General features: G+C 36.8%; 1 protein-coding gene and 1 long non-coding RNA gene across 8 annotated transcripts in view; both read left to right on the forward strand.

Moving 5' to 3' along the window:
- Nucleotides 1–22,749, forward strand: part of LOC138689559 (uncharacterized) — a 217,290-nt gene that overhangs the window by 128,268 nt on the left and 66,273 nt on the right. The gene's annotated exons all lie outside the window — the stretch shown is intronic.
- The window catches only part of KLHL32 (kelch like family member 32), a 122,600-nt gene that overhangs the window by 72,142 nt on the left and 27,709 nt on the right, over nt 1–22,749 (forward strand). For 4 of the 6 annotated variants that reach the window (XR_011328430.1, XR_011328429.1, XM_069804903.1 and 1 more), the window contains one exon: nt 11,552–11,767. Coding sequence is in view for 3 of the 6 variants with exons in the window: in XM_069804903.1 (XP_069661004.1) it covers nt 11,552–11,767 (216 nt within the window). In the remaining 3 variants the exon portion in view is untranslated. Of the gene's footprint in view, nt 1–11,551; nt 11,768–12,676; nt 13,137–22,749 lie in introns of those variants that run through there. The other 2 variants (XM_069804906.1, XM_069804907.1) reach the window with 2 other exon arrangements.

Here is a 22,749-nt window from a genome sequence, read left to right on the forward strand (position 1 = left end):
CTTTTTGAAGTAATTGAGCTATGTCCCTCCTCTAAATGCCCTTCCAATTTTCTGTTAAAGGGTGTCTGGCTTCATTTCATTCTGATTGTGTTTAAAGGGGGATACAGAAGAGGGGGGCCCTTCATATACTTCGGGATTTTGAAATACTGGCAAGGGTCTGTAGTTGTGAACACTTAGAAATTGGGCCTGCAATGACCTATTCTGTTTTTAAAGGTGGTGTCTTCAGGTGAAATCTTGAAGCCAGTGAGAATTTCATCATATGATTACGTGTGTTAAATATATGATACATTGATTAAATACTTTTCTATATTTCCATGGGAAAAAAGCCTTGGTGGTAAAGCACGGAGTTCTGACCGTTAGCTGTTTGAGATTGGGGGGGGGAATTATTTTTTTATTCTTGGTAAGAACTGCTAGGAACTAAATGAGCAAAAGTCAGCATGATCTTTGAAGGCTCATGCCTTCCTGATGCTTAGCACCTTCAGTAGTGTGAACATTCACCTGTGTTAGTTTGGGGAGTACTTGTGACTTGTTTGGCACTACTGAAGGTCAGGTGTAGGAAATGTCAGACTGGGCATTGAGTCAAGGTCCATTGTTACATTTGGGATTTGCCCTTTCTAGGTTTTCTGGTTTTGAGAGTCAGATTTATAATAATTTCTGACCAAGAGAGCGATAAGTGAATCCCTAGTCAATAATACTTAAAATACAAGCAAATCCTCCTTGATCCTCACATACTGAATTTTTTTTTTTTTTTGTAATTCAGTGGTGCTTCCAGAATATTTTTCATTCTTTTACTTTTCTTCCTGTATGTGGACTACTACTATCCCTTTTTATCCTGTTTACCTCCTGAAATCAGTTCTGATTATTATGTAGTAAACCTACTAATCAGGACAGCTCCTACTCATGGGAAAGAGATGGGTTTTTTGCTGCATAAATCTAGGCACAGAGTGTTGTAGAGGGTTTTGTTATGCTGAGACATAATGCTTATACAAAACATGTTACAGACATTTTGCTGATATATTGAGCTGTATAAATAACTTCAAATTGTGTTAAATTTGCGGGTGGGGTGGGGAAGAAAAGAATTGCCTAACTACTGGAGCACTGGAGTGGGTTCCAGGCATTTGAGGTTCTGGTTTTTGTATCTTCTGCATCATGGGAAGTTGTCTAAATTATTCTTCTGCTCCTCCTTTTTTCTCTGTAAAATGAGAATTTGCCTTCGTTTAGTGCTGTGAGCAAAAAAATTCTTAGTGATTTTTTTGAGCTGAGGTCAGATATTGCAGGAGCAGACAGATACCTGAACAAATAGCAGTTTTCCAAATAAAATGGAAATGTTGCCATTTTATCATTCGCATACTTATAACCAGGTTCTTTTAACTGCTGAGTACCCTCCTGTCTTCCTGCAGCTGCAACAAGTCTCTTGCTCTTCAGAGGAATGTGAAACCATATACCCTGAGAGGTCAAATTGTGCAAATATTTCCTTCTTTACCTGTATGGAGAATTGGCAAGAAACTTGTTTTATTGCACTCATTTTTTTTTAATGCAAAGTTACAAAATGTTTGTAATCACACAAAAGCAATGTGCAGTCCTGTACTTCCTAGTCCAGTGGCCAGGGTAACTTTGATCCTATATTGATAAGCCAGAAACTATTTTCTGAAAATTTTGTCAGAACTCTTTTGCTTTCATATATTCTTTCCATTTTATAAATATCTTTGCTCATGATCAAATCCTCCAGGAGTCTTTCTTTAAAAAACTAAGTTGAGCACCTTAAATCTTGCAAGGTTGGTTTTCCAGCCTATAGTATTTTCATATCCTTAAAGTGTGGACTTCAGAACTGGGACCAATATTTGAGCAGTAGCCTTAAAAATGCAATGTTGAAGCAGCAAGAGGGTTTGTTTCTTTTATTGGACAGTACTCGTGCATTTTATGACATGAGCCTTTTTTTTTTTTTTGCCACAGCACTGTTCTGAGAACTGATGTTGCTGTTTGTGACCACTTCTTAGTGCCTCCTGATGACCTGTAAATATTGTTCTAAATAGAGCCTGGTATATTTTCTGTATCAGCATATTACTGGTTCTCAGATTTTTTTTATTTTTTATTTTAATGTGATTACTTTCCCAGGAAAACCAGACGATACTCATATTCTGTCATTCTTGTAATTTTTTACCCCAGTGCTTTTGCAGAGTCTTCCGCAAACTCTACGGGCAAAACTTACCATTCTCTAGTTCAATTAAGCTGTTAACAGTATTGGACCAAGAATCAATGCCTTGAGGTCTTTGCTGGAAAAATTTACACTACTTTATAACTTACCATTAATAACTGCATTTTGAGATTGTCATTGAACAAATCTTTGATCCATCTAAGATGCATCCTACTAAAAATATGTAATATATGAAATTTATCAAATATTATAATGCTCAACTTTAATATTCCTTATGTTAAATTTGTGCCATTTTGTTCTGCCAATGTTTCCTGTAAACTTGGGGAAATGAGCCCTCTTGAGGTTTCAAAAAAATAAGTTCCCCTACTGATGCCTTATTGCTTTCGTACAAGTCAAATGTTAGTAGATAGCTGGGGTGATGTGATTCTTACAATGCATTAGGAACTACTGATTTCAAATTGGTGGCTGATTCTGCTTTGTCTATCAAAATTATACTCAGTATTGAGTTACCCTGCACTGGATTCAGCCTTTCTGTAGATAGAGTATCACATACTGCCTTAAAATTCTGAGAAAGTTTTGTTGCTTTGCGTTGTTTAGCAAATATTCCTGAGATTTTAATTTGTCTGTCTTAATTAACCCATCATTTTAGACATTTTAGACAGTTTGTTTCATTCTCTGGTGATACTAGATGTCCAGCTCACTACAGTTACCCTTTTCCAATTCTCCATTTTTAGATGTGTTTATTAGCTTTGTAATCCCTAAGCATTTGGTGACAGGCTGTTGCCTGGGATTCTGAAGCAGAGACAGTTTTTAAGAAAAGTGGTCCCTTGCTGGGTTTATTACAGAGCACACGTATACATCATTGAAACGTTCCAGAAATAAAATGTCATAAAAAGATTCTGTAACAGAGTTGTTTGAATCATATTATATATATTCTTTGCACATGAACACCTCCCCTGTTCTTATTTATACCTAGAGCATTAATATATTGATAATTTTGGAATTTTGGAATATGCTCCCTGTTTATTCTTTAGTGCAACATCATGAGTGTTGACTTCCTTTTTTAGCTGGTGACTATTATGCTATTATCCATCTTCATCATTATTCATTTATATTTATGTAATTTATAACATTACATATTGTGCAGAGTTGGAGGAACTATCACCCAGCCTCCTTAAGAAGCCATGTCTTCTCTGGATTGTGATTCTAACTGTCCTGCTAGATTCCAGTACAGTTTGCTCCTTGTTATCTCTGGGCTTCTTGTCTAGATCTGCTCTCCTGTTCTTTGGTCTGTTTTTTTTTTTTTCATGGTTCTGCATTTGAAAGTGATGGGTCCAAAGTGGATCCTAAGCAGCACAATGGAAATGGACTTTCAGCCTTCAGGTTTTGTCATTGTGATTTGGCCCACAGTGGATAATGATGCAGACAGGATCTTGCTTAGTTGTGGAATAGATTATGGACAGTGCAACTAGAAGGGGATGAGATTTTAGCTGCAAAGTTCAAAGAAGTCATTACTGAGCATATCCAAACTGTTTATTTTTCTAGAGGCTAATGAGGGAGGTCAACAGAAGTTTTTCACAGTGATGGCAACTCATGTGAGCTATTTCCATTCTGAATATTTTTATTGTGGAAAAGCAATGGTCTTTTCCTGTCAGTCTCATTCTTAGTAATGTGTAATATGCTTTTTGAGATGTTTTCAAGACATTTTAAAGAGATTCATCTTGAGGCTGGAAAACTTCAGCTTTGAAATAGTAAATGTTGGCAAAATAGTAAGTTATTGGAAAGGGGAACAGCCAGGTATCTTAATACCTCTACTAACAGATCTATCAGTAATGTGGAAATTTTTTTTGTTTGTTTGTTTTTTTGTTTTTTTTTTACTTTCCCTCTCCCCTCCATGCTGGTAATGGGGATGGGGATTAAGAATAAAAATCACACTTTAACATACTGTGTATTAGAAACGTATTTTCTACTTGTACTTTCACTATGTTTGAAAGGTTTTTTCATACTTTATATTGATTTAAAACTTATTTTGTTTTTCAGAATATCAGGGGGATTTCCTTGCCTACTTTTGAAACAAATATTAAGAAAATTATTGAAATAATTTTTCCCCTAATAAGTAACTGGTATGTAACAGTACAATTACAAGATCCATTACTCAAATATAGAAAGAAATTAAATAAGCAATTGGAAAATAATTTCTGAGCATCCTCAGTAGAGTCTACTGCATCTCAGTGGATCACACTCAATTCCCATTTGTAACATGTCATATTATTTCTGTCCTTCCTGACAGACAGAGGGCTGTTATTGTGTCTCACTTGAGGACCAATTTTACAGAGAATTTTTGTGTATTAAATCATAGGATGGCTTTGAGCTACTAATGTCATACCATCAAGGAAAAGGCAGTTTGAGTCTAGGATATTTCATGTAAGGTAATTTATAAAACTAAGGAAATATTAATGCTGGTGTACAAGGTACTGCTGAAAAATCACGAGTACTCTGAAGAGTTTGCCCATGTAGAAGAATAAATGAAGTCAAACTGGGAGAGGCATAGAAAAGGGCAGCTAAGATGATCAGGAAGACCTGTTTTACATGAAGAGATTAAAAGATCTTGGCTTGTTTAGTCTAGCAAAATGAGGGCTGAGGAGAAACATGATTGCTTTCCGTAAATATATCAAGGGAATAAATACAGGGGGAGGGGGGAGCAGGGAGAGAGGCAGAGTGCTGTTAAAACTAAAACATAATGTTGGCACAGGAACAAATGCATATAAACTGAGTAAATTAAACTGGAAATTAGGAGATGGAGTCTCAAAATCAGCTGAGCCTTCTCATAATAGTAGTTGGGAGCAAGAAGAGAGTAAATTTTAAGATAGATCTTTCTTAATTTATGGCGAAGATGATTTGATGAGCTTGTCTAGTATAGTAGGGGAATAAGTTTCCACTCCTCTATTCTCATGGCCTTAAACTGTTATTAGAGTCTACAAAAGAATTGGAAGCAATAGCATTGTGCAGTCCTATTTTTCTTTATTCTTGATGGTAATTATTTTTTTTAACTGTTACTCCTGTGAACTTTGGGTGTCTAAAGGACAAAACTTGCTCTGTCTGAATTTGACAATATTAGTGACAACAAAAAGTGAACGTTTACTATAAAGATTGCTGGTGGTTGATGGGTTAGCCAAGTAGTTTTCAGCTTTCCTCAAGAACTGTAGTAACTCTAAAGAGTTAGCAAAAATATAAAGTAATAAAACATCTGTAAAGACTATCTACCAATATTCTGTGATTTCTGCTGGAGTCAAGAATGCAGGATTATGTCATTCCTCATAACATATTTGAAAAAAAGACAGGCTCTCATAATTGGCAAAAACTGTAAACATTGGTAAATCTGATTAAATTCTCCCTTTGGGTTTCTACTGTTTGAAATGGTATAAAAGGACCAGGTGAAGGGTTAGATGATCTCCATATTCTGTTTCATCCCTGTATTTTTATTTGTTAAACAATACTGATTGCCACAGTTTTCTATTGCCAGGAATGCCTGGCAAGATGTGAAACCAGGTGAGATGTGAGGCTGTTCATTTGGGGAGTTTCTGTGCCAGGTGCCGTTAAAAAAAAAAATAAAAAAGACTAAAAAAAAAAAATATTAAAAATTCCCACAGCAGCATCTGTTTTGCAAGGGAAAGCAGCTATTGAAAACTCTGTGGTTGTTCCTGTGGTACCATGAAACTTTAACTGTGTAGTCTTAATGTTTCATTCTTATATTTCTCTCCATGATACACATAATAATGTATGCAATATATGAAAGGTATGTATAATCAGGGTTACTTAAAATATTTAATTAGGTTGCCATTTGAAAATATTTTTACTATTTAATAACTTAGATTAATCTATCTGAGATTCTAGAAACTGTTTACCTTTTTGGTTTTGAGTATTTGCATATGGCACATTTCACTTTCTTTTTCGAAGACCACACATGTCTCATCGCATGAGCAATCTGAGAATGTCATGTCTTTCCACTGTGCTTGTGAAGGTCACAGGCCTCCTCCCTGCCTTCGAAGAGGGTGCTTAGTAGCACCAACCAGCAGGATTGAAACTGAAAACTAAGCAGATACAGCAAAACGCTAAGTGAGAAGGGAAATGAATTCTCCTAGGGTAGAAGGAGAATAATAGGGCTGAAATGTTTTGATATTGTTGCTCTTGTACTTGGCTCCAGACCTACTTTGAAATAACAGCAAGGATACAAAATAATTTTTCATGCTTAAAAGAGAACACAAAAGCAAGAATTACAGAAAAGTATTGAGAAAGCAGTGAGGTACCAGAAAAACTAATTTTATAAAATTAGTCACTCAAAAAGTTGTCCTGTACTGTGCCTATAAATACATAATACATCTATAGTCGACACTGATCTTGTAATAAATGTAAACAGTTCTATACACTGCAAAACTCTGACCCAGCTGTTCCACTGTGACCAGGCTTCGGCAAAATGTCTTTCATGGTTCCACTGGATGGCTTTGGTGTTTAGTGGAGGAAAATTTCAAAGATCTAAAATACAGTTTCTGAAGGATTTGTGCTTATGCTTAGTATGAAATACGTATGTCTGTTGCTGTGCTATTGAGTATGTGCATGATCTGTCAGTTCTTGGGTAAATGTGTGAGGTTTTGCAGAACTAGAACCTTTGATATAGAAAGGAAGAGCTAGAACCAACAGAACTGGATTTCTTTTCTCTTAAAATTGTGTTGATCCTTTTTGTTGGCAAATACATATATTTCTGTCACTACGCTTTTTCATTGTGTTACTATCCCTTATCTATTTAGAGTCTGTCTTTGCTATGATTTATGTCAAGGTTGTCTTCTGAATGATGCAGCTGGTTCTTAGTATTTAACATAGCAGAGAACCTGGAGGATGTAGGGTCAAGACCCTGTTGTGCTAGGTGCTGATTAAGGACTTTGAAAAAACATGTCCCTGTCCCAGAGACCTCACACTTCCTTTTTTGCTTTAAAGACACTGAACCCCTTTTCCTAAAAGGGGAAATAGTGTCACCATGCAACTCTTCTCTGTTATAGCAGCAGGGCTAGTCATTTAATACTTTGATTTATAACAGTGTCGTAATCTAAATAGGAAGCAGGTGGAGTTACAACTGGGTAAGATACTTTGGATATTAATGGCTTGGCTTGGCAGTGGAATTCTAAAGCTGTATATACTTTTTCTGTCTTAATTATGCATTCATTAAAAGCTTTTATACCCAACAGAATAAAGTAAATATTGTTTGATCTCTGTAGTGTGCTCCCAGACTGTAGATTTGCACAGCAGGGTCTTGATAATCTGAATAAATTGTATTTCCCCAAGGAGTTTATCTTTCAAATAAGGTCATAAAGAAATGCATTCTTTCCCCTTAGTTCTCCTTGTGCTTTTTCTGCTGTTTATAATACAGAGCAGAGGAATAGAGGTATATTGTAGTCTGCTGTGTACTTGGTTATGATTAACTCTAATTTATCAATCTGTTACTTACATCCCTTTCTGTGGCTTGTGCAAGGCAATTATTCTTTAAAGTACAAATGAATAAAGATGGATTTGGAAGTAATTTAAATACAATGTTTATATCTATTATTCCTGTTTGACAATTTATCATATATCTATATTAAAATACACCTCCGTATTAAAACATGGACAATGTCACATCATTTATTTTGAATATTTAATATTGTCATCTTTCAGATTGTTTGTTCAGAAAACTGCTTTGCTTTTACGAGGGTTTTAAATGCCATCTCATTGTTAAATTGGTTGGCGTCTAAAGGTTGATACTACTGAATCGGAAGACCGGTAGTGTAGAACAATGGATTCTCTTCAGAGAGGGGGGAAGCAGGAGGATGTATAGTAAGTAGAATGCATAGGATCAAAGATAGTTTCTCATTTTAGAAGTAGGTACTGATAAATAATTTGGCAAATTTATCAAATTGGTTTCAGTTTACTGTGAGATTTTTAGGACTACTTCAACTGTTAGTTTTAAGATCTGTATATATAATCTTATACATATTTTCTTAGTCTGAATGTGTTTCAGCAGTGTAACATACATCATATTAGAAGAGATAGGATCACTACCTTTCCCTAATTCTCTTCAGCTCTTAGTGACAGTTCTGCTTGTGTTCATATTTCATCCTTCAGTTCAAAAAAGATAAGTGGCATATATTTAGAAGTTAAGCCTGTTTTGTATTGCAAGTTTTTAAAAACATATACTGCAATACAGTACCGGAAAGTTGCACACTTTTGAATTTTGTAGCTGCTCTTCTAACACAATACGATAAAATCTGTGGAAAACAGAGGCTGCCAGAACTGTTTTTCCTGACTACACCTAATTTTAATTACATAGTAACCTATTTCATTTTTTAACAAAGTTTTTAATTCAATTAAGAGTTTAGTTTGAAAATCTATTCACATCAGACTGAGTTGACAGTGATTGCTTTGATACTTCCAGTTGGATTTTTTTAAAGCTAGAAAGTAAGGGGCATTTTTTTTTTTTTAAATTTTTTGCAACTGACTTACTACATTTTAGTCTGTTTCTGAACATCTTACCACATACAGAGAGCTAAGTTATCTGATCTGTGGTATACATCTTGCAATCTCAGTGTGACATTTTTGCCCTCTAGTATCATCACAGAGACAGTAGTGTATAGTACTGTATAATTTTGATTTGAATATTGGTATGACAGTCTGATAGTTTTCATTTGTAAAAGCTAATGCACTTTTGCTTTTTTGGCTGGGAAATACAAACCTGTAGATCAACTCTAACCTTACAAACCAGAAACAAATGTTTCTGATTAAAGGCCAAGACCAGTTTTAACAAAATATACTTGCAATATTCATCAAGCAGTAAACCCTAAGTCCAGCAGGTCACTAACACATTATGTTAGGCAAAGCATCGAAAATCCTCTGAAGCTTACCAATGAAAATAAGTAAACAAATAAGCCCCCATAATAAATAAATAAATAGACACATAAATAAATAAGCATCTGAAATAAGTGAACACATAAAAATAAATAATATTGTAAATAAACAACTGCTGAGAGTTTATTTATCCATCCATAAGTATATTTGGCCTCTTCAACTGTATGACAGCCTTCATAAAAAACTTCAGTTGGTGTTGATTTGAGGGGATTGGGGAGTTTAGGGGGGATCATCAAAAATACCCAAACCAAAAATGAAGGCTTACCAGTGTCTTTCAGATTTCACTGAAAATGTGAAGATTTTTTTCAGGGGAAAACTGCATGTGTGTCATATTACTGTTTCCCTCTAATGAGGAAGGACTTTATTATGTTATCTCCAGTATTGTCCTCTTCTGAAGTCTACCAAGAGCCATCTGTCCTTCTCCATTGACACTTAGTGGGGTTTGATCAGGCCTGTAATCTGGAAGGGCTGTTGATCCTCAGATCACAATGCTTGATTATTTATTTGTTTATTTTAATCCTCCCCAGATATAGCTGTTGACTACAAAAGAGCTCAATAAATATACACTGAGCTCTTCTAAATTTCTTTTTGGATGTTTGGCATTCATTCAATCAGGGAGTTCTTTGAAAAGATAGTCTTCCAAACCAGGGACAATAAAAACCATGGTTGTTGCTTGACAAATGCTGTGATGTTTACTTTGATTTTACTCCTATGTGTTGTTGCCACCATTTCATGGCCATCACAGAAGTGGTGGTGTGAGGTACCATCTGTGATCTGCAGATATTAAATCACTGAGCAAGCACACAGACCAGATACCTCTCATGTAAAATTCATTCCGTTCTCTTTCTTTCTGCAATTGGGGAGGATTTATCCTTACCTCCTCTATGATAGCGTGAAGAGGAATTGACACTAGAATATCTGTGGCTTTTGGGATGATGGCTGTTAGTGCTTGTTCTGACAACATGGAGAACTTTCCTTTGTTCTTCCAAGAAAACAATGCGAAACTTGTATGCGGCAGTTTAAGTAGATAATGGATAGGATTTGTCTTTAACGTACAACTCTGCCAGGGAAGGTGCGCCGTTCAGACTGAGAGATGATGTAACAAGCAGGAGCCTCCACAAGAATTTGCTTCAGTTCCCTCCAGTACTGACTCCTCTAAGCAGGTGAAAAAAATTCTTTCTCCACTCTCCATTGCATATGCATAAACAGCTCCACAGTCATTGGGACAGCCACCCAATTCACACGTTCAAGATGTAGTCCATAAAACATTCCAAAAAAACCTCTCTTCGCACTTTCCCATCTTCCCTGTTGCTCTGCTCTATCTGCCAGCCGTGCAGCTCATTTGACATTTACAAGATTTCTTGTCAGTTTCATTTGGTGCTGCCATTCCATCCAGCAGAGCAGTGAAAGTGAAATTGACTTAATTTAGTCTGTTTCTCTTTCCTGCTCTAGTCCCTATGTTAACTAACCAGCAAAGTGAAACTGACAAGACTTCTTGTCATTTTCACACATGGAGCTGGTCAAGGAGAAGGCAGCTGATAGGGAGCAATGCGGTAAATTGGAAGATGAAAACCAGGATTGTGGAGGGGAGAGGAAGGGAGATGAGAGCATACAGCAAGAACAGAGAAAACGGGTAAACATGCTTATTTCCCAGACATCCTGGGTGCTTTTCGCTAATATGGGTGAATTCTCAGCCTCTCCCCTGAAGGGAGCAGTATGGTATAGAATAGCACTAGTTAGCTAATTTACAAGGGATGCCAAGTTGAAAACGTTAGCGTGTAAATATAGGTTATCTGTTACCAGGATGTAAAAAAACTTCCTGCCCTGAGTTACTGTAGCTTTTGGCTCTGCAGATTTTCTCCCCCTTCTTCTAGCAGCAGAAAGAATATGAGGCCAACATCCACTGTAGGTTGGTATCAGTGATTGGGGAAAAAAGGGTCTATTTCTTCATTGAAGATAAATTTATATGTAATAAAATGTAGCTCAGCATCTCGTATTTTTTGAGGTTTCATGGAACTAAAAGTTGTACTACATAGGTGCTCTAGCTCAATCAAAACAGTAAATAACGAACAAACAATTGCTTTGTAACAAACCGTTGTAGTTAACATACTTTTTTTTTTTTTAATCCACTTGTTAACTCCTGTGAGCTCTTGTTATACAGTGTAAATCATACTGGTTTATTATATTATATACAAATCCATATTTCTTACAGATGCTTTATGCGTATATAACCTTAGCAGTTGCAATATAAATTAGTACTATCATATATATTTGCATATGCACTGGTAACATTTACACATACATTTTGAATGAGGCTGTGTTAATTAATTTCAAGTTACATTGCCTTCCTTCTCCACAGCTCCAAAAGAACAACCTTTTTTCATTATCTGAGACTTGTGGGGTTTTTTGTTCTCTGTTTGGGTTTTTTTTCTGAGACATATTTTGTTTGCTTCACTTGTTTAGGAATTAAATAGTTTTAATTACTTGGACCTGTATAAGCTTGCGGACCTCTTCAACCTCACTTTGTTGGAGAATGCAGTGGTTGACTTCTTAGTAAAACATCTCTCTGAGCTATTGAAGAGTCATCCTGAAGAAGTTCTGGCACTCCCATACTGTCTCCTTCGAGAGGTTTTTAAAAGTGATAGACTCACTTCACTCAGTGAAGAACAAATCTGGCAGGTAAGGAGATGGGTGAGCAAGCAAATGTGTGATACTCTATAAAACCATAGCAGTAATCTGTTGTTTTGAAACCCTGGAGCAATCTCGAGGGAGAATAAGCACTTGAGCAAAAACTGTGAGTAACAACTAAGGGAAAATTTTAAATGAAATTCAAAAAATGTTGTGTTGTGTTAATGCAATTAGTTTGTTTGAAAAAGAAATTTGTCTTAATGCTTAACTTGTGTTATTCAGATATAGCCAGAGATTTTTTTTGAGATCTAACTCTGATCATGGGAAGAGATCGCTGATGCATGCATCTCAATTATCATTGCCTCTGGTGAGGTTAGTGCCACAAGTCTGGCGGCAAACCTGCTTCTGTAGTCTCTCCCGCTCACTTCAGACAAACTTAGCTGTGTAACTTCAATAGTCATTTAAATTGTTTAAGCCACCACAGCTGACTTTGCTTGGAGCAAATTAGAGAATCATCACACAGGCTGCTCTGCTCAGAGATGAGTGGAGGCTTCAGTGGAAGGTTTGCAGCAAGAAGCTGAAGATGGTGATCATTTCCTTTAAAAAACGCTGGATCTAGAGAAGGGCCAGGTTGTTAGCCATAGAATATAAGCAAGATAAAACCATTATGTTGTGACCTTTAGTGTGTGTGCAGAGGGGAAACCTAATATGAAAAAAATACATAGCCTGTAAAGAGAAACACAAAAACTAAACCAATATCTATCCTTGGAAACATTCCCATCATATGTCTGTAAAACTGCAATTCATGATATAGTATTGGAAGGAAATGTCTATAATGTTAGTTACCCAAACACTTATTTCTGTTTCCTTTTTGCTGTCATGTTTTATAGAGGAAGGTATTTCAGGGTATTTCAAGGTAGAGTATAACTTGCTTGAAAGAAACTTGTGCTTTCTTTTTAGGAAGTGGGTCAATATTGGTCCAACAGAGAAGACTGAGAGTCAGAAGACTGATTTATATTTCAATCCCTGTTATTTATCCACTTATCTTTTGGATTATTCTAAGCAAATAATTTCTTTTATATACCATCGTTTTCTCAAAGTGTAAAATGTGTGTTCCTCTGTGGGGCCCTTCATGTTCTGTGGAGGAATAACGTCACGCTGGAACAATATATTTATTCTTAAGAAATAAAAATGTCTAGTTAAGCTCTTCAAACCACAAAGACAGTATGCAAATGTAACTTAATCCTTCAGGCTGGTAACTGGCATATTTGTTTCCAAAACTTTAAAGCTTTAGGTTATGGAGTATTTTACAGAGATGATATTTTCTGCAAATACTAATAAAAAGTTAGACTCTTTCCTGTCCTAGTCTCTGGAGGATGTCTGTACAACAAGACCTGCAGCACACTACCCATGATGGTGGGTTTGGTTTGGTTTTTTAAGGCACGATACTCTGGACTCCTAGCCCATATTCTCTTTATCAGAAAAGGTTTTGATGTACAAGTTCATATATGGGGCATGACTGATTGGCCAGTTGGGTTTTATCATAATTTCTCTGCAGGGTCATTGAAATCTCCTAGCTACGTGCTTGGGTATACTTTTGCTAGAAAAGTTGCTACAGAAAGCCGTACAAATGCCAGCTCAGTAATGAGAAAGCGTATCCAGAGTAATATGCCCTCTGCAACCTGCTGAAACAAAGTTTGGGAAGTGGGAGTTCTTAAATCTTGTGTCATTGTCCTGTCTTGCAGGAAGAACTCAGAAATAATTTTCTTAATTGTGTGCAGTCCGGTCAATGAACACTTTGAGGCAAATATGGCAAAGATTCTGTTTCTGTTGCAGGGTCATACTGGGGAGAGATACTTATAGGTAATATGCTGTTTTCTGAGTGACAACAAACTCCACACTGTCCATTTAAGTGTTATCATAATTGCCTCTCTAAAGGTTACTAATGCTGTTCCGAAGAATTTTTTTTAAACTAGTTTTCCGCTGCAGGCAAAACGTGTGTGTGTCTTTTTAATTCAGTTTGTACAAACCAGGAATAAATATATAAATATTCCAGGTCCCCAGAATGAATTAAAAGACACACATAAATATTTACCAATTTAGGCATTCAGAAGGCAGTAAGAAACTGTTTTTTTGCTTTATCTTAGTAAATAAGTAATTCCCTCATAGTCAACCCAATAGAAGAAAATCAAATCAGACCAGCTATATTGCCTCAAGTGTAGTTAAGTTCATCATTTTTGCTAAGGTTATAGTGGTAATGCAATATACCATGGAAGAATCTAATATTCAGCCCAGGGTGAAGATTGGGTATGCCAGAGGATTAGTGTCAGGGTGCTTTATAGAAGTGAAACTTGATGGACAGGCTGGAGACAGATCTACAGAATCTCATTAAATTGCTGAATTGTTCATTACTGAGCACTCTCACTGTAATAAAGTGCTCATTGACTTTGACAAATCCCCATCCCATGTCTTAAGGAAGAACAGCAAAGCAAGAGGTGTTGGGGAAGCTGGAGGAAATTGGCACAAAGTGGGGCAGATAATAGAAAAGCTGATGGGGGGGATGCTACTGTTTGATTTGTCTGTCTTACCTGTGACTAGTGTGGCCTCCTGCACACATACATGTATGCGTGTTATAGTGATATGAATTCAGCATGTCCCCAAGGCACCTTTACTGGTAGGGCTCCCATGAAGCCCTAAGCACAAATTAAAGCTTCCCTCAGAGAACCTCTGGAAAGGGTGCCACTGTCTGCAGAGCACAGTTATTTTCACTAGTTTAAATTCCCAATGTCCACTGGGCGATTCGATCCTAATGCATATAAAGATTAAGGCAGTTATTTTAATGCATCAAAATGTGTACACAGTGATGCTTGAATGTGATTTGAACTGAAGTAACTGTAGCTCATATCTGGCACGTTTTGGATTTTTGTTAGACTACCAATTCATAATTGCCCTATTTTAGTGAATAGGGTGAAATATAACCTTGAAAAAAACAAGTTTGAGAAAGTTAAACAGTAATATTAATGTCAGTATACTAGGATGTGGATTAATGTAGAGTACTACGGTAATTCCTGTTGATTCTTTCAGACAGAAAAATGTGACTTCCAAACCAGGGTAAAGTGGACAAACAAAATGGTTCATTTCTTCTTCTACCTCTTAAAATCTTACGAAACTCTTTGGCTTGATGTACGTGTCTTATTTTTGGCAGAGACAATAGACAAGGAATATAATGAGGTGTTTCTTAAATAAACAACAAAAAGAGAGCCCACCAGAAAACCTCTGTAGGCTGTGAAATTGGAGCAATTTACTAGTCTCCATCATTAGGGTTTTTTTTAGCTTGGCTAAGCTAGTAACAATGACTATTAGTTGACATTTGCATAGGATTTGTTTGCATATTGAGTTTTTACATTTTACTAACGTGAGATTATGAAATATGATTTTGTATGTATGAAATATGTGATTTGTCAGCTGCTTTAAAATGTGAGTAAACTTAAAGCAGTGACACGGAAGAAAGGATTAAACAAAATAATGAAGAAGACCAAGGAGGAACCCTGAAGAAGTTGGAGGGAAAAAAAGCAAATTCATTGGTATTTTTCTTCCTCATCATGAGCTGTATGGAATGCTTTTTTTCACAGGAAACGGTCATGATGAGGACATAAACGTCTAGTTTATCATGAAGTGAAAAGTGAATCTTTTCATAATTGACCATTACTGGAAAGGCTCATTGGCTCTACTTTAAGGAAGCAGATGAATTCTTTCCCTTGATAATTGAAAGGTAACCAACCCTGTAAGACAGAACGTGTTCTCAGAGAAATCTAGCAGTAGAGGCCTTCTTGTTGGAACCTTAGCAAGTAGAAAGCAAGCCAAAGATTTAAGTAAAAAAACGATGGTAGCCTTAGTTGTAATATACTTGTGCCTTATCATGTTTTTCATTAAAAGCTTCACTGTCATAAGGCTTAACTGTTCATATTTCAAGGATCATACTAATAGTTACAGATAGAAATATCTACTAGATCATTCTGTCTCCCAGCAGTACATTGGTCAAAAGATACTGTATTAAATACCGCACTTGATCCAAGGTGAACTCTTGAATCACGTTTGGCAAAAAACCTTAACATGAGATCAGTATAGATTAGTTTCTTCCTTCTCTGCTACTGGCTAAGTACATTGTTAAAGGATATATATTTTTTTTAAACAGCTAACATTAAAAATAGATCAGTTTTAGTATTTGCCAATACTTCCTCTGGAGTAAAGGTTAGGAGTTTTTACTTGGTGTTTTACTTTGTTATGCAACTCAGTTTCTTGGTAATCAACTGATAAGCAAGCAATCCAGGAAAAATTGGTAGCTAAAACTGCATGAGTAGTTTATTCAGCTAGAAAGCACGCAACTATGTTGTGTCTTTTCCAGAGCTGGGCTCCCAAGACATTCTAGCCCTGTTAACTTCCTCGTGTGCAACATGTGAACTTGTGTTCATAAAGTAGATGGTTCCACATACAAAAGTGTAGCACTAGTTATTCCTCTTGTTACTGGATGTGATGTGCAAGATCAGTCTTTGGTCTCTGTATTAGAGAAGCGTCTTTGCTTAAATAAGTAGAAAAATAAGAGACAGGAAGACTACAGTGTTACAGGTCAATATGAGTTGTTAAGCATCTATTTTATAAAAATAATAAATGTATAAATCCAATTTTCTTATTACAGTCCTGTTTATCCTTTTCTAAGGAAGAGTAAACTGCCCTATTTTCAACCGCCTTTTCTTATACTGGAGCTCCGTATTGAATCTCCTGGTGGCATTTGTGGAGGGCCCAAAGTATTCTCCAGCAGAAATCCCACAGAGTTCAGTACTGTAGGAAATTTTGCAGTGTACACATTGTAGCAGGCTGTTATGATAGAACAGGTCTCTGCTGAAGACAAGCCCACAGACATCTTCCATACATCTTCAGTGATGCCCACATTTTCCTATGCAGAACAGCAGTTTCTAAAGTGGGTTGTCATGTTCCAGTACAAGCTTGCCATTCCTTCAGTGCAGTACCTGATTTTTTTTTCTGTCAATCTTTTGATTCAACAGAACAATTTTTAATATGGAGAGAGCAAAATTCATGTTTCTCAGGAGTATACATATGTTTTGATGAAATGTGGACTAAGTGCCGTGCTAAATGTGAACTTAAGTTTTACTGCAAAACAAGTAACGACATAAAATAGTAAGTGAAGGAAAGCATCTCAGTAATCAACATTGTGTTTAAACAGTATATTAGCCTTTCACTGTTCAAGAAATAAGCTTAAGTGCTCTCTTGGGCAATAAGCGAAATCATGTCTGGTGGTCTAATGCTCGTCCCTAGTGAGTATTTACCCTAAGTAGAAAACCACCACACTAAAATGTGGCTGTCAGTCTCTCATCAGGAGAGGCATAGGAGAGAAAAAAAGGAGTTTGATGCATATCAAGGCCGAGGTGAATTGGTGAGGCTATATGGGAAAATTAGCATATTTCCCATGCGTGTTTTGCTGTGTTTTCACCCCCTTTTTAGTACCGTTTTCGTGAGTAGTCTATATAAAAGTGCCAAAGAGCCACCCTTGAATCCCAGTATCCACTGTGCTGGATCTGTCATGGTTGTATTGTGTATCATGACTAGCTGCAAGCAAGATTACGTAGTTATCCTCAAATAAAAATAGTGTGAGAACATAACCTATCATAGGAAGTAGGTTTCCTTTTCGTAAGGCTAATCCTCATAATCACAGGTATCTCACCTGAATTGACTGTGTGCAATAGTAATACTCCTTACAGCCACTCCAGACTATTTGTGTGGGATTCATTTTTATAAACATAGGCACGTGCAGCATTTTTATATATAGGCCAAGCTGGCAGTTGTGGCCCAGCATCTGCAAGGAGATCAGTGTCTACTGGAGCTGCAGACTAGACAGGGTTCATGCAGGCTACAGTGGATCAAGGCAGGGGATGTAGGCAGCTGAATCTCATGCTCTGCTCTGCTGATGTGCTCAGGTCACACACGTTTTACTTCATATGACTTCTGCATCATTTGTAATAGTAATGGCATTTTGGCTTACAGTGAAAATGAATGCTGCCCCTGTTGGCACTGTCCCCTTACTTTATGAAACACCTTCTCCCTTTGCCTGCCTTAGCTTAAATGTAATGGGCTCTTAATCTTGTCCTTTACAGTAACGTTTTGCGAACTTTATATATGCTTTTGTTCTGAACTTTTGAAAGTTTCTACCTGTTATTTTTTGAATCTTAGCCAATCTTGTTACTGTTATTTATAAAGTATAGCAGTATAAAAAGGGATTTGCTATATTAAAACTAGGTTTTTTTGTTAGGAGCAACTGTGTGTTCTTCTAATTTTATTTTTGATACATGTCAGTTCCAGTCAGAAAACTTGATTATTTTGCTGGTATTGCTGTGAGCAATAGAGCATTACTGGAGGGCATTACTTTTGCCTCAGTGTCCTGCAATAATATTGCCTCACCTTATTTATCCCAGATATACTTCAGAACTGCACAGGGCATCACACCAGTATTTAGGAAGGCTGCTGTGCCCACAGCTCTTCAATTTAGGTCACTTCTTCAGCTAAGTAATGGATGTGTGTTTTGATTTGGAAAGCCAGAAGAGGACACCAAGGTGTGCACACAGCAAGAGTGCTTCTGTGATCTTGCATTCTGCATTTGAATGAGTCTGTTATGGAGGGGTTTGTGTTGACTGTTATGCTCTTCGTGGCAGTGATCTATTGGAGGTTAACTGAAGTATAATTGTATTAATACACAGGTATATAGTTACATAAAAGACAGTTTCTCTGGCTGTTGTGAAAGCCAGGCGTGGTTGGAAATACACATTGCTTTCATTTTTAAGTTAAAGAAAAGAACATAAATAAAGTTTAAAACCAGCAGATACCATGTATGATCAAATGAGGCAGTCTGTTGTGACTGTCTTAGTTAATGTCTTCCATTGAGACACAAATGTTAGTTTAAGCTTGCGGAAAAATGATAGAAAATGGGAAGCTCTTTTGAGAATTCCCAGCTCCATATTTCAATAAGTTTTCCTTTGGGAGCTGGAGAAGCATTACGTCTATTTGTAACTATGGAGCCAAAGAAGATGGAGAAAGAAAATTGCATTCCAGGTTATCTAAAACCATACAAATTGTCATCAATGTGTTAAGATAACCCCAAAACTGGATTCTAGCTAAGTACCTAAACTAAGTGTGTAAAGTTAGATGAAGTAAATTTGCACTCGTATATCTAGACCTGCTGTTAAGTAGGTTAGTTCAGCATGACTGCTGAGATCTGGCTAACTCTTGTCCCTTGCTATCGCTCCTGCCCCAGGACCAGGACACTAGTGGCTCCAGGATAGTGAGGAGGCAAGGAGATGGAAAAGCAGTAGCACTCCTGTACATCCTTGCTTACTCCAACAGGGAGACCCTTGGCAGCTTCTAGATGTGCAAATGAGCTGCAGAGCTGGGGGTTTCATTGCCTTACGACGAAGGGGTCCTTATACTCCTTAGATCACCTTGGGTTCCCTCGTGCCAGGAAGAAATGGAAGAAATTACAACAAATACATTTGTCAAAAAGATCTTAAGAAGCACCACTGTGAAGTGGCTTCCAGTCTAGAGGTGTATGTGGGATAATAATGACAGATGGAAAGATCACAGTCTCCGACGTAAGAATCTGTGCTGAAAAGCTTTCAGACTGCTCCTTTAGGGTGGACCCTATTTTAGTGTTCCTGTGAAACCATATAGGTCTGAATTCTATGATGTTCACCTTTTAGCAGTTGCAGTTGTCTCAGTTTGCTTCACATGTAATTTAGTTGGTTTAAATAATAAATTTGTTTGTTTTAATCTTGTAGTAAGGAAGTTCTGACATTCCCAATTCATGAGATACGTTTGGGATCTTAAAAGCATTTACTAATGTGGCTCTCGGTGTTTAAGTCTCTTTTTAAAAGAAATAACATTCTTAGGACAATTGGTTGATTTCGAAAAATTAACTCATCACTTAAAAATAATACAAGTCCTGCATTAATCTGAAGCCTATCATGTGGGGATTAAATCAAAGTCAATAAAATTGACATCATTGAGAAGAAGTGATTTGATTAAAAAGGGAAACTATTCTCTTCTCAAAAAAGCTGAGTGAGCTTCTGCTAGTGTACTTCCTTGTTGGTTTTATATTTAAAAAAGCAATGGAGAAAAAATATCCCTTTGTGAAAAATCAGCCAAAAGAAATACCAACTCCTAAAATACCTACGTAACTTTGTTGTTGTCATGCTGTCCTCTGAGGCACATTCTTCATGGGACTTGAGAAAGCAGAAGTAAATTGTCTGCTGACAGGAAAACGCCTAAACGTTCCCACAGTTAATATTAGTGGGCCTGTCCATATCAAAATGAGGTTCTAGCAGTGCTTCAGAGTTGAAAAATCGGGTTTACTAATGCGTAACATGGACTTCAGTGGCTAATGTTTGATAACTGTGGGGGTGAAGTAGCTGGGAGAAAGCTGTGACACCCAGAAGGGTAAGCTGACACTGTCCTTGTCAAAGGGCTTATTTGGTTCATTAAAATAGTAAAGCAGAACAAAATAGAAATAAAGGTCTTGTGAAGGTGCTGGTGATATCACTCATTTTAAAAAAATAAATAAAACCACCAGGTGATTTCACTTTGAAAAATTGACCTTGGTGATTTTGTAGTAACATGGTATGTTGAGAGCATACATATATACAAACCTATTAAGGAGAGTATGTGCTTTGATGTACATTTTTGTGTGTGACCTACGATATTAATGACATACAAGTCCTGTATAGCTGTTGTCAGGATTATTATAGAAAATGATACATTTTTACGTGATTTGTTGGATTTGCTTATTAAATCTGTAGAAAATGATGCCCTAACAATAGGGAAGAAAGGAATAGGAATCTTTTTACCTTCAAGAACCATTTAGACTAATTTTCACAGAGCTGAATTGCATTTTTTATAGAATTTTGTTGATTTTGTGCCTATTTCATTGTCTAAACAATTTTTACTGGTGAACGCTTGTAGATTCCTGTCTCTGCAGAGAACAGCTATATTCTAAAATGTATTTCAGAGGGAAAAATAATGAGAGGAATAGCAATAAAAACAATGTGTATTGGGTGATGAAAGATTGTCATTTCCACTTATAATTATGTATCAGCAACTTATTTTAGTGCTAAGTGTGGCTATGTAAAGTTTCAGTGCATTTGATGTTTCCTCTAAAACCAAAAATGAGCAATTCTAGATTTTGAAATAATGGCTGCTGGCTGCAGGAGGTCCTCTTCTTCCACCTCCCGTGTGCTCTGTCCTCACGCTGTTTGAGTAAAGAGAAATGCTATCATAAACTTTGCTCCTTCAACTGAAATCAAATCACAGTTAAGAGCCCTAGTTAGACAGCTGTGTTTATGAAGAGATATGTTCATTGCAACTTCAGAAAAACTTACCAGAGATAAAGCACCTAGCAATGTTGGTTTTCCATCACAACAAATGATGGAGGGTCCAAACTCTTAAGCATTTTGTGATGCATTAGAAAATGGATGGCATTTGATCCAGCTATTAAAGAGAGGCAGATCTATTAGGCTTCATAGGTTTTAGGAACCTGTGAAGCTACATTTTAGGAATGTTTATGATGGGGTGGGACTTGCTTGTCACTTCTCACTGTCTGTGGCTGGACCTGTTTGAAAGGAAAAGGTGAGGTTCTCTGTCCAGATGCCACATTTTGGGTTTCGTTTTGTTGCTTTGCTTTGCTTTGTTCTGGATAGATTGTCACCCTGCACACTCCTTTCTGATGATCCTGTTAAAACAAAATTTACTTTGATTGCAGGAGTAAGTAGAGCCTTTCCAGTGTGATCAATCCCAGCTCATTTATTTTAGCTGTGTACACTCCCAGGTGTGATAGTCATTGCAGTGCACAGGAAAATAGAGTGGTTGTCAGTAGTGGGGTAGCTGTAAAGTCTGTTGCAACAGGGACTACACACTAGTTCATACAGGTTTTAAATACACAGTTGTACATATGGAGTGTTATTGCTTGGGTTTGCACTGGATCTTGCTTGTCCTTCTGTCATAGCAGAAGAATGAGTTAGATGGAAGAAGCACATTTGTAGGTCTGCCTTTGTAGAGAAGCTCCAAATTACTCTGAAGGAAACTACTCCATGGTTTGAGGACTTGATCACACAAGAACAGAGTTCTCTTGAAGCACTCTATGGGATAGTTTTGTCTTTGCTGCTCCAAGAAGGTTAAGAAAAAATGCAGTGTTTTATTGCCTGTATGGAGGTGTACTTTTCAGCTGCAAAAATATCTCAAATACTTTTGTCAGATGGTATTTAGGGATCCATTTTCTTCTCAGTTTCAGATAGCTGCATCTTACCAGGCTTCATTCTGTGGCACGGAGCACAAAAACTCCACTACCAAAATCCTGTGGAAATAAAGAGACTCAGCTGTGGACAGCTTGAGTGCACAGAAGACTTTGATCACATGTCAGCTGTACCATTGATGTCTTCTGTTATCTCACTTAATTTTTCTCTCTCTTAGTTCCCATGTTGGGAAAATGGTTGAAATGTACACTTCTCAGAGAAGCTCAAGTTTTACTGCTTATAAATTGCTTTGAGATACTTGGAAGGAAAGTGCTATATAATTTTGAAGTTCAGATTCCCCAGAAGGTGTAAAATGGCAAACCTCCATGAGCTGTGATAATTTACAACAGCTGAGAGTTTACCTTCTGTCTCTACCTTACTTCACTTTGAGCTCGAGTAGATGAAAAGTTTAGTTTTTCCATTATAACAATTCTTTGTTTTAATATAATATGATTCATTACCATATATAATGTTATATATTAATGTAGTTCAGCTAGCCTTTTGTAAAACTGATTTTTGATCATAGTTATTGCAGGTCTAAAAAGCTGAAATATTTTTAGTGAGGTTAGTCAATGTCTTCTAGGTAGGCTTCTGTCTAGTCTCATTTCCAGTAAATATAAGAAATGGGAAAATAAATGCATTGGATAAAGTGTGTTTAAAAAAAAAGTGAATACAATTGGAAAA

This window comes from Haliaeetus albicilla, chromosome 17 (assembly GCF_947461875.1).
Source record: "Haliaeetus albicilla chromosome 17, bHalAlb1.1, whole genome shotgun sequence".
NCBI lineage: Eukaryota > Metazoa > Chordata > Aves > Accipitriformes > Accipitridae > Haliaeetus > Haliaeetus albicilla.